Raw genomic sequence first — 13,163 nt, 5'->3', positions numbered from 1 at the left:
GTGTCCAACATGTACTTTTCAATTAGTCCATGACTGGATTAGTGGATCTTTAACAAGAATTGACTTAGCCTCCTTTAATTTGTGATTTGTAGCCAGGAGAGGCTGCTAGGTGGTATCAAGAGTGAACTGCATGACATGCCAGCAGACTTCACAAAAACATAGGTTCTAATCATGAACTGCTCATGAGCTAGGCCCCTCTAAAGGGCTCCATCAGGATAACACAAAGACTTTGTTTCAATTTTCACCTGGTTTAAAATTGCTTAATTGAACGAAGTGAGCAAAGGAATATTTGTGAAAACCTGTTGTGGCCATAAACCAAAATCAAATCCTTGAGGAGAGGAAAGGATATCTGTAGAGGTACAGGCCACAGATATTGAGTGCCATTTCACCGGAAGCAAGAGTTCCATCATATTAAGAAAAGTTAAAAAAAACTGAAAAACACAAAGAGAGGGACCCAGGATCAAAGGAAAACCGCTCTCAAAGCAGATATGTTAATGCTCTAGTGAAAACTCTTATGTAGAGATGGACTGTTCAACACAATCAATTAGATAGTTTCCAATAAGTTGGGTTCTTCTAAATTATAGTAATGCTAGAGTAAGGTTTACCACATATAAGACATGTAAGACATGTGAGTAGCCAATCTCAGCTCAAGGTTCCATTAATATGACTAAAGGACACCTTGGATGGACCAATGGTGAACTAAAACGCCCCATTACTAACTACTTTCCTATCCTCTCTGCCAGACAATGTCCCTGTCTTAAGTTCACTACCAACAGGCATCTGTCAGTCTCTGTTCATCCCTTCTTAATAAACCTTTGACCTACCACTTACATTTCTGAGTTACAAACTTTAACAAAATCGAATGGTGCACAGTTTGCTTGTTTTGTTTAACAATTGATTACAGGATAGTTTTTTTTTTTTGTACTGCTTTCTTTTTTATGGTCATCAGGTAGTATGTCAAGCTCACCACCATATACCCGACCCTTACCTTTTCAATTTCAGTAAGGTAGCAGTCAATGAAGTCTCCGGGCTCAAATGGATTCCAGTGCTCTCTATGCTTTAGAATTGATTTTTTGATGTACATATCAAGGGTATCCTGATATTTGAAAAGTTGGTGGGAAGATCCAGGAAGGTGCTTCATTATTCGTGGGAAAACATTGTAGAGCTAGACAGGAAATAAGAACAAAAATAGTTCATGTCAATTTTATATTGTTTATGCAATTTTAATAGCATTTAATGAATCTTTCTCATCATAAATCTGATTTACTTGGGACACAAAATGTGAATCTTTTAAGCAATAAAGGCTCAAGTCATTGTTTCTTGGCAGATATTCAAAAAAGAGACCAGGTTGTTTAACCCTATTTGCTACTTTGAGTTCTCACAATAGGCACCCATAGTCTGAACACCTCAAAAGCATTTCAACTTTGAGATGACTGGAGGCTCAAGAGAATCTGGAGAGGTTAATACGCTATGTTGTCCAGTAAGTCTCATGAAATGTCTGCTCACTCTCCTCTTCAGCCCCAACTCCACTTCTTTCCTTCATCAGTACTACATGTGGAGTTTGAGATGAGGTTGATATTTTTGACTCCATGACCACTCATTCGAAGCAGGTGAACCTATCTTTTCCAAACAGTGCTTAGGAGAAATTTCCTCTATATGCCTTTTTCAAATGAGTGCAAAAAGGTGATTTTAAAGCACATTTTTCAGTGTATAATCAGTGAAATAGGGCAAAGGAATAGTTAACAATATTCTGTAGGGAAGTGAGCAGACACAGTAGGAGAAGAATCGCATGCAGCATTTCATAGAATCCCATGGAAGATCTTAATAGTTTTTTCTAACATTATTTAACATACTAACCGAAATACCATGTTTACATTGAAACTCCGGGTTTATGATCTACTTCTGTCTTATACAAATACACCTGTGAGATTCAGGTAGTCTGAGGATTTCTGAAGACTGGCCAAAGAAATTTGGGGAAGACTGGCAAATCTCCCACTAAAAACTCAACAGAAGTGTTCCCAGGCCTATCCCAAATGCTTGTATTATTTCCATTTGCAACAGGCGTTAATGTGGTATTCTAAAGTGGTACCATGACATTTTGCGAGGTACACCAAGGGGATACTAAAGTAATGACTGAACAGCTGTGACCCTGAGAAGGACTAAATGATTTGCTTACAAGAAGTTAGACACTTAAATACTGTACAAAATAATTTTACAATCTGCTATATTAAATTTCTTTCTTTTTTTGTTGTTTTATTATTTACTTCTTTGTTTTCACTATTAGTTTTCCTTCTTTTTCTTTGGTGTTAGGTTTTTCCTTTTGACTCTATCGTAGATCATGAACCTTCTTTACCTCTGCTATCCTGGGATCCAATGATTTCAGTCATGTGACCACCATTTAAATCTGGCCACCTAGTTGAAATCAACTGGCATAGAGTAATGACAAATAATCAGATCTGGTCAGCAAATAGCTGCTTGCCTCTATGAGCTTTTTTATCACTACAAAAAAGAAAAGAACAAACCAACACAAGGAGCAGCCTGGGATACATAACGGGATCCCAAGTGTTGCACTGGCTATTTTCTTTTTTTGTAATTTTCCTAAGTATTGCGTATTGACCACTTTGATACATGTGAAATACTTTGAATATTGGCCCATTGAGAGAGCCTCACCCAAAAAGCTGTACATTTAGGTAGTTAACAGGAAGTCTGTAATGTTGAGTCTTCCAATAGGAGGTTATTTGAGATACTGTGCCCAGATATTGAATACCCCATGGCATAATAGGGGTGTAGAAGGTGGGTATCAGTATTTGAGAACGCTGCCATGTAGAGATAGATTAATCTACGACTTCTGCTGAAGAGTTGCAGCTGGGGAAGGTACCATTCATCACAAAGCTGTAGGCAAGTACTTTAATAGATCTGCTACTGTGCTTCTTGTGAATGATAATGGTTTAGGTGATTAACTTTAGGATGCCATTGGATATGTGAGGGGGCAACATTTCCAGCTGTAATAGATGTTACCCGACAAAGGATGTGTACACATTACACATCTTGAATTTTATTCTCTCTCCACTGAGGAAGTGAAACTCTGACAAGGCCTGACTTAAATGCTCTTATGTCTTTAGCTTTAAAACAGGCTTTGTCCATGGACCTCAGTACCTTCTTTACCATCCTGTATAGAAAAGTGTGTGAAATTCTCATTCATTTTCTTTTGGGACCTGGCTTAGAAAATACTGCAATAATCTAGTAGAGATAAACCCAGTGCACTAGCACATTTAATACAGTTGTTCATGTGCAGGCGTGCAAGTACCCTCCATAACCTCATGAGTTAAAATTTGGTATTTGCTCTCAGTAATGTTCTGAGGTGGAAGCTGCTCCCAGTTCATCAGGCTATGAGAATGCAAAATTTCTACTGACTGGGCATTCTGTCACTTGAATATCACCTGTTTTCCGTCAAAGAGTGAATAGTTACTTTGGTATTATGCTGTTCATGTAGTGTTCTAGTGTTCAACACTGTTTACCAGTCAGAGATGCAGCAGGGTGTTGTCATCATTTGTAATAAACTGCACTTGATGGATCAAAGAGATTCAGGACTTCTAGTTGTGCTGCATCGAGACACAAAAGCAGGTCTTCCCTCATATTAGGTTAATGAAATTTAGGACACAAAGCATTCTCAACCCAGAATATCAACTATGCACAATGATTTTGACATCCTTATAGTCTCGGACCTAGAGTGTAATTTCACCTAGCAAGATTTTGCTTGAAAAAGGTGGATTAGAGAAGTGTTGATAGATTGGCTGTTGTTTTTTATTTGCTGTCTGCCATCCTATTCTATAGCAGCAGAGTTAATATGAACTTCTATGGAGCCTGTTGTGAATGGGTAATGTTTCTAACGTAGATTGTACCATGTCATGGCTTCCATCATGACCAGGTCAGAATGCATTAGGAGGTTTTGAGATCGTGGTGAGGGTGGAACGGGAGGACGGTTGGGAAAGCTAGAGAAGGGAGGAAGCATCTGTGTTGTTATGCCAGGATCATAGAATAAAGCTCAAGAAAGAAAAATGTTATAAGAACAATTCTTTAGAATTTTGGCAATGATTTAAAAGCGATCCTGACAGAGAGAACCTATGCATGTGCAGTGCCTCTTACTACCTTCATGTAAATTTTGTTTTTGTGGAAGCGGAACTTAAGCAGAAGACGCATTGGTGAGGAATTACTTTGTACTAATCTCTGCAACTCTCCCTGCGAGGTAACTTTACATTTGTTTCTTTACTTTCTACGAAGTTAAATCTTAACGGAGTTAAGTGCAGTGAGGAAGTACCTTCACCGTGTCTCTCCGGCTTGTGACGTGCTGCACACATGTGCAGGATCACAGTACATGCTTGATTTCCTTGCGAGCGTAATGTACTGTATACCAAGTCCTCCACCTATAGAAATCAGGTCGCACGGTAACCATCTTTTGGGAAGTGCCCATAAGAAATTAATTTAAAGCACAACAAAACCTTGTGCTTCGTGTTGCCACGGAAGAGCTTTGGTAGAGTGTCCTCAGCGACAGGCACGCTTTTAAAAAATTCAGGAGGCCTGTGGTTTCAGTGACAGGCACGCTTCCACTATACAATAAGCCTGTTATCTTCTGCGACGGGCATGCATGAGAACATAAGGATACTTTGCTTGGCAACATTTAAGCACCCTCCACGACAGGCATGCTTTCTACTGCCAGGAAGATTTATAAGCAGTGTTACTTTACCAGCAGTTGCCCCTCTAATTTCAATTAGGTACTGAGAGTATTCTTTACTTTTTCTATCATTGTGGCGTCTGGTAATGTGCATACAAAAAAGCATTGGAGGATTTAGACTTGCACTATAATCCAACAGTTTGTATATCAGTTGACCGATACAAGTTTTTTCATAGGAAACAAGATAAAGATGAGCCTGTGGAAGACTATGCTGCAGCACTTAAAATTTAGCATTAACTTGTATATTTGCAAACCTAATAAACTAATACGTGATCAAATTGTTCTGTGTGCTGCAAATACTAATATCCAGGATAAATTGTGGACCATGGGAGGATTATCACTACAAAAAGTAATAGATGTAGTTTAAAAAACTGAGTTAACCGGTAGATGTGTCAAAGTGGTTATTCCAGACAAGGGTGATATGACCCTTCTGGAGAAAGATAGAAGCATAGTTGCCAAAGTACACACAAAATAAAAGCCTAAATACGAAAATAAATCTGGTAGTGAGAAACAGGTCATGGAAAAAAAGTACCACACCAGCCTGAGCAATCTGCTTTTAAGACCAAACGTTATAGATGTGGCAGAAAATGGCATTTGGCTAATGATAAAAGGTGCCCTGCTAGGAACCAAAGGTGTTCAGGTTGTGCGGTGGTCGACACTTTCTAAAAATGTGTAGGAAACATAAAGTTAAGGGGGTGAACCTTTTCACAAAACATCTACTGGAACCGATGATTCAGAAGATGCAATGTGAACATGTGTGTTTTGCTTGTAGGTGAGGATGAGTATCTAGTGACACTAGCCATCCAAGAAAGAAACCGAAGTGCGATATCAATATTAGTGGTTTGAATGTTATGGTCACAATGGACTCCAGTTCGACTTATACTATAGTAAATAGGAAAGTATGTCAGGAGACATTTGTTCCTGTTCTAGGGGACATATTGAGGCTTACTAATATGTGTCCAAAGACATTTACTGGTGAGGTAATTAAAATGTTAGGAATTAATGCTGTGACATTCAATTTAAAAAATAGAGTATCAGAAGGTAAACTGTAGGTTGCAGAAGCAGGTTCTTTGGTTTTTGCTTGGTGGGATCAAGGGGAATTGGGTATTGTACTTGATCCCAACAGCCCAAAGCTCGTTTTGGCAATTTAACCAATGGTGAAGCTGGAACAAGACGTGTTGAAGGAATATCCAGAAAAGTTTTCGGGTGCAATTGGAGAAATGAAAGGATTTCACCACAGTATCATGATAAAACATAATGCTAGTCCCCATATACATTAGGTGAGGAACATATTACTAGCCTTAAGGGAGGAAGTCAAATGTGAATTAGAAAAGTTATGCATTGAAGGAGTCATTGATAGAGTGGAAGCATCGGAGTGGGTTTCTCCTTCGGTTATTGCCTGCAAAGCAAACAGAAAACTTCGATTGTGTGTGGAAATGAGAGATCTAAATAGGAACATCATTGTATACCAATTTCCTTTACCAAAAATAAGAGAAATGCTTTTGTCACTAACGGGATCAGATGGTGCACTACTATTGACCTCACTGCAGCCTACCACCAAGTTCCATTACATAAAAACAGCAGGAGTGTTACTACATTTATTACTCCTTTCAGATGTTTTAGGTATGTGCAAGTTCCATTTGGGTTGGCTTCCGCTGCAACAATGTTGAAGCGCATAATGTTTAAATTATTCAAGGATGTCATCAATGTCATGTTTTTCCAAGATAACATTTTAATCATGGGGAAGATCACAGTTGAACATTGCTAAACTGTCAGGAGAGTAATGGATATTTTATAATCCAAAGGTTTGACTGCTGAATAAAAAAAATGTAAGTTTTCAAAACAAAGTGTGACATACTTAGGTCATGAAGGGTCTATAATTGGTATTAGAGTAAAGAGAGAATTGCTAGAGGCAATAATGAAACCCTAGCACTCAGCAGTAAAGACAAAGTCAGAGCTTTCTTGGTGCTAGTTGAATTATTTTAAAAGTTTGTAGAAAATGTTTCTAGGAAAACGTACAGAATCAGACAAATCCTCAAGAACAGGAAAAAATGTGAGTGGTCTGTAGAGTGTCAGCAGGAATTGGAGTTAGTGAAACATGAAATCTGCACTGCTATTCCCTTGCAGGAGTTTGAGCCTACTTTAAGATCTACGGTCACTACCGATGCGAGCAGTAAGGGCATCAGTGCTGTACTATCTCAAATTAATGAGGAATGTAAAGTGTGCGTAGAAGTGTTTGGGTCATGCTCGCTTACCTCCCACTGAAGAAAAGAACTCAGTGATCGAGCAAGAAGCTTTGGCTTGTGTGTGGGGGTTAGAACACTGTTAAGCCTACATTTTGGGTAGCCATGTGATGTTGAGGAGAGATCAAAAGCCACTTACCAAGGTCCTTTCTGCCAAGGGTTTATACTCTGCTTCTCCCTATTTGGCAAGAATATCAGCAACATCACTTGATTTTGATTATAGTATGCAATATATGCCTGGAGTGCAGAACAAGGTGGCAGATCTTTTAAGCAGGTTAAGATACTCATAACACAAAAAACTGTGAAGCATCATGTTGGTAGCCGGAGCAAGTACAGAGGTCACCCAATATCCAATTAGAAGGGTCTGTGAGACGCAGCGCACTGAGGTAGGGGCACCAGAGCTGATCGTGCTCATGTAAAGAAATTGACCAAGATTGTGTCCCTTCGGGATATTCCTGCTGCAGCTGCAGCTGCAGCTGCAGTAGGGTGTGTTACACCTGCACATCTTCCCCATCATCATCCCAGGTCTTCGCCACTGCCTGAGGTGACATAGTGTGTCTGCAGTCCACAGCACATACCTCATTCATAGCTCCTGGTGTGTAGCTGGATTACCACCTCCAGTCTGCATTGCTGTCTTCTGGTTGTTGCCTCCTGCCCTCCCATTGTCCGTGCCTTCACCCCTCCGCACACCGGCCACATGTTCCCCATCATCGTCCCAGGTCTTCCCCACTGCCTGAAGTAACATTGTTGTATGAGCTGTCCACATCAAAAAAGATCTATTGTAAAGGGTCCATGAGTTGTGGTGTACTGAGTTGGTGGCACCTGAAGAGCTGAGCAGGGTACCAAGCTGATGATGGCATCCAAGACATGTGTGAGCAACTCAGATAGTCTGGCTGTAAGACTCTTACGACTCTGGCAGTTGTTGGTTGGAGGCGGTCCTGGCGGTGGTGGCGTGTGCATCCTGCGGTGGTGCATTGTCCGGGCAGGTCAGGTCTCGATTTGATGTGTGAGCCCTGGTGGACCGCAGTTTAGGCCGGAGCAGTGGACAGTGCAGGGCCACAGACACATGGCATTGATGAGCCCCAGGCCATCGACACAGAGGCCATCCAATAGTCAATCAGACAGGGTCCATTACTTGAGCTGCACAGAGTTAGTGGCCCGGGACGCCTTGCGGCCGGCATACTGCCATGGGACGATGACTTACGGTGCACTGAAGTAGGGCCACGCGAGCTGAGCGGGTCCTCGTTGATGTCTAAGGTGAATGTCGCGGTATGTTTCGGGAAACAGTGGAAGGTGTCCTACCAGGGCATGATGCAGAGGGCAGAAGCAAGCCGAAACAGGCAAATGAAGGAGGAGAATTCTACAGACTCCTTTTTACCAACAAGTCAGTATCAGATACATGATGATGAACAAAACCTCCAGGCCATAGACTCAGATGCCACCAAAGTTCAACCAGAGAGTGTCCATGAATTTCGGGGCACAGAGTCAGTGGCACCAGGGCTGAAAGGGGATGCAGTCTGCGATGAGGCCTGTACTATGATATAAACTCTGCCATAAATAAATCAAGGCTCAGATCCAAATGTTTGACCTACTCAACCGCAGTGTAGGCCGGAGTTAGAGGTCAGCATGGGCCCACAGCCACGTGTCGTTGGCTTGCGATGCACAGAGTTAGTGGCACCAGAGCTGTTGTCGGTAGTGTTCGATCACCTCCGTAACGAGGATCTTTTTTTACCACCGGACTGAACGTCTTCCTCTTACTCATCTCCTTGCGTACAGTTATGTGACCTCTGCCATACAGAAATCAAGACTCAGTTCCAAGTGTGTGACCTACTCGACTGCAGTGTAGGCCAAAGGCAGTAGTCAACAAGGGACCACAGACAGGTGTCGTTCGGATGCTAGGCATAGAGTTGGTACCACCACATCGAAGGGAGTACAGTGGTATAAAATCTGCCATAAAGGCAGCGGTCAGCTCGGGCCAACTGCTGTTGAGCAAGCTCCTCCTAACACACAACGTTGAAATGGCATGTGGGGATGACTTGTGGTTGACAGAGGTAGAAGCACCAGAGCTGAGTGTGTGTGCAGCCTGCAACGATGCCGTGCCCTGCCTGATACGGACTGGATTCGATTGGTGTGAGGCCTGCTGGACCGCAGTGTAGGCCGCAGGCGTAGTCAGCAAGGGCCCACAGACACGTCTGGTTGTAATGCTATGCACAGAGTTGGTTTTAGGGAGCACATTGTGGGCTGAAACGTCGATGATACAACAAGGCTCAGACTGACCAAGGCCCTGCATACCAAAAGGAGCATTAATAGCAACCAGGGCTCATGGTTACGAGTCTGGCCATCATAAACCTTGTTCTTTCCCTTGTATATAAATCCTGAACCACCTTGTATATACTGCACAAATTGTTTTTGCACTTAGGCATATATGTCACATGAGCACTATTTATTTCACCTATTGTGAAGAGCCGTTTTTTGTACCTTTGAAAAGATGAATACATTTGAATGAATTAATTCAGATAAAATGCAAAGTTGATATGCACAGAACGTGTTATTGTGATTATTCGTGATAACGTTGTGCATGTGTTTAGGCGTGTGTGATATCCAGGCCCTATGAAAAGTTGGGCTATGCAACACTTAGTGCGCTGAGGAAATAGCTTTCAGAAACCCAACAGAACCAACATCGTAATATGGATGGCGGTGCCTGGAAGGCACCACCACCATATTGCAGGTCTTTTCCGCCCGGTAGGCAATCGGGTGGATTGCCTACCGGCAGAAAACTGGCGGACGGTCTTTCCATCCGCCTGGGTCCCCACCGCTATCATAATATGGCGGGGGAGAAATGTTAGGTGGGTGAACGGAAATGGCGGGCGTATCGCCACCGCCATACAGGCAGTGGCGATCCGCCCGCCATCCTAATAGACCCCAAAGTGTCTACATATAGATAATGTTTGCACGGGTAACCAGTGCAGGGCATAGTGTCACATCTGTTCAAGTTTAGAACTTTTCTAGTCACTGTGTTCTAGATTTGTTGTAACCTTTGAAATAGAAAACAAGGGGCTCTAAAATATAGTTTACTGGCCTGTGAAAGACATGATTTATATATGATTACAGTGGCATGGACCCGATGGGAAAAACCTTACTGCAGCATAGTCTTTTGGTGCAGAATAACTCTTTGGTACCTTGTTTAACCTCTTTTCAATTGGAGAGCTTGAAATTCAAACTCACAGCCACATTCTTCACTTTATTCAAGTGGTTAGCAAGCAGTCAGATGCCTTGGGCCAGGCAGTGGTAGGATCATTGTTATGTCATGCACCACAGTTCAGAATCTCAATTGTGGATGGTTCAATAGCATCAACTGATCTACTTTTTAATGGTACTGACCGAGGGGTGGGGTATCCATGTCTGAGATGATCTGGATGTCATAGGCATGGGTGCTCCAGGTGAGATCAGAATGAGCTGCAGAAGGAAGGACAGGTATAGCATGATGAGTGTGAGAGTGGTGGTTGATCTTTGATGGAAGCCTAGCTGAGGGGTAAAAGGTGCAGAGCAGTATTGGAGAATGGTGATGATACTGTGGACTGTATCAAGGTAAGAATTGATCCATTTAAACAATACCATGAATTCCTTGACAAGAGGTCAAATAGGAGAAGGGTGGTGACGCCATTAGAGTCAAACTTTTTAGGTGGTGATCTTGGGTAAAAAATAATGAGATTTCACTGCCTTGCCAAGGTCTGAATTTTATTTGTCTGTGTCAGAGGAGGTTGTTTGCTCAAGCAGAGTTAGGATATGTGGAAAGGCTGTTATTCCAGATGGCTTATCCAGATATAGCCCAGGGAATAAAGGTCTGCAGTTATCAGGATTCCCTTGGTCAAGACTTTGCTTCTTAGGCAATGTGGACTTGCTCTGTTCTCTCATTCACTGCAACTCAGTTCAGGTATTATACCTAGTGTCAGCAGGAAATATATATAGAAAGAAGGCAAGCTCCACAGATAATTTGATTTTTCAGTTTTTAAAAAGTTATTACTGTCAAAAAGGGACTTCCAGAAGAAGTAAAATATGCTTTATCACAGAGCCTTTCTGTTGGTACCTTTTATATACTGTATGTTGAGAGTCAGAACAAATAGCATACAAAGTTCATCGCATTAATGTGGCACAATAATAAATGGTCACAAGTACAAGCGTGGAATAACTTCTGCTTACCTGAGCAGTTACGGTCATGTGAAGCTTTGACGTTTCACCTAATATATGAAGTATTTCCTGGAACTCTGGGTCCTGATAGTCAAAGCGATCTCCAAATGTTATGGCACAGATAACATTAGAAACACTGCTATTGATGTAATAGTGTGGGTCAAATGGCTGCCCTAAAATTGAAGTGTAAACAAAATAAAGGTCAGATTACATCCTAGGGCTTATGATGCTCAATGTAACGGAGAGCACTTATATTTTTAATGCAAGCTGGAACTGCCACTTCATGCGTAAGCTTAAACATAATGGATTATTGGTCAGGTTCACAAAGGTGTTTACGCATCTAACTTGCGCACCATGGATTAACATCTTAACTTCAAGAAGTTGCTGAAGTCACAGCAGTTCTAATAATGACCTGGCGCCATGTACTATTGCACTCGTAAAACGTAGGGTAGGAACTCCATAAATACTAAATGTAAAAGGAAACAGAATATGATTTTGCATTAATAAATGGATTGGCTCACATGGAAAAATGCAACAGCAACATGGAAGTTATTAAGTGGGTAAATGTGCTCATAGGGGCTGGTCTGTACATATTGCAGAGTGGAGGATTGTGTAAAACATAGTAGACACCCGCAAACTCAGAAGTTGTTGTGGAAAATTACAAAGCTTTTAAGTTAAATTCACCCTGAAAATGACTGTAGATTATGTCCTTGCATCAAGTGCATGAGTAATATATTTGCAGGGTGAACACCATAAAAATTGGGAAAAAAGGAGAAGGTAGGTAGTAGTGGTCCCTAAGAGGAAAGAAACCACACAATCAATCTATAATATGTATTTGCAACTAGTCAAATAAGTGTGAATAAATCAATCAATATAATCTGGCCGGGGTGCTATAGTAGCACCTACTACCCAAAGGTGCTATTAGCACGTTAGCAACTAACATGCATGCAAATGTACCAAAGAATAAAGCTATTGCAGCACACCACTTATAGAGTAAAACAATCCAAAAACAGTACTGGATAGATAATAAACAAGGTCCGAGTTCCAATGCAATTCTGTATAAAAATTTGTGAAGGCAATCTAATGAGACATCACGTATACAGAAAATACAGGTAGTCGAAAGAAATCATCTGTTGGTTTTCATTCTCTTTTTATTGTTTTTTCAAAAATTCCCAGCACACGATCTTGCTAATTGATCGTGTGCTGGGAATTTTTGAAAAAACAATCGGACTTTGTTTATTATCTATCCAGTACAGTTTTTGGATTGTTATACTCTTTAAGTGGTGTTCTGCAATAGCTTTGTTCTTTGGTGCCATAAAAATTGGAAAGGGTGGAGGAGAAAGAGTTTCTCCATGGAGAAAATATTTTCGCTGTAGAGACATTACATTTTATTCTAAATGTTGATATATGTCTTTCACATATATCAGCAATATTGTACTCAGTATCTCATAAAATAACTGATAAATCAGAAAAGGAAATTCAAGGTTAGGATTTATGGGGCTACCATAAATTTGGAAATAATACATCTGTACATTTCTACATAGGAGTTGTGGTACCAAATGCTCTAAAACAGCTGCATGGCATATTAGGACATTCTCAAACAAATTTGTTTTTCTTTATATTCCAAAACATATGTTGAGTTTGCAGGTGGTAATGAGGAATGTTTTTCATGAGTCTCCTGAATGTAAAGATAACAAAAATATATACGAGTCGAGATGAGCCAAGCTGTCAACTGTGAATAAGTAATCGCTCCTTAGAAAATCTCTCTAGATGTTCGAACATCTAAATGGACAATCAGTAAGAGACTCAGAACTGTAAACAGACATTGCAAACCCTTATACAATCTGATTCTCATTTACCTTACAAAATTCATAGCTGAATATCAGATTTGTCCCCTCTTCCCAAAAGTTGAAGGACCATGGAAAAACACAAATAGTGGATGTTAGAAATGGGGGTCTCTAGTTGGCAATGACTTGCACCTTCGTTCAAATATGGACCCT

General features: G+C 41.0%; 1 protein-coding gene across 3 annotated transcripts in view; it reads right to left on the bottom strand.

Moving 5' to 3' along the window:
* Positions 1 to 13,163, bottom strand: part of LOC146834882 (cytochrome P450 2J2-like) — a 630,312-nt gene that overhangs the window by 337,808 nt on the left and 279,341 nt on the right. For all 3 annotated transcript variants that reach the window (XM_085602487.1, XM_085602486.1, XM_085602485.1), the window contains exons 4-5: positions 11,176 to 11,336; positions 989 to 1,165 (exon numbers count right to left, since the gene is read on the bottom strand). In XM_085602487.1, coding sequence (XP_085458613.1) covers positions 989 to 1,165; positions 11,176 to 11,336 — 338 coding nt within the window. The remainder of the gene's footprint in view (positions 1 to 988; positions 1,166 to 11,175; positions 11,337 to 13,163) is intronic.

The sequence above is a fragment of the Triturus cristatus genome, chromosome 4_2 (assembly GCF_964204655.1).
Source record: "Triturus cristatus chromosome 4_2, aTriCri1.1, whole genome shotgun sequence".
In the NCBI taxonomy this organism is placed as follows: domain Eukaryota; kingdom Metazoa; phylum Chordata; class Amphibia; order Caudata; family Salamandridae; genus Triturus; species Triturus cristatus.
This window is presented reverse-complemented; position numbering and strand designations above follow the sequence as displayed.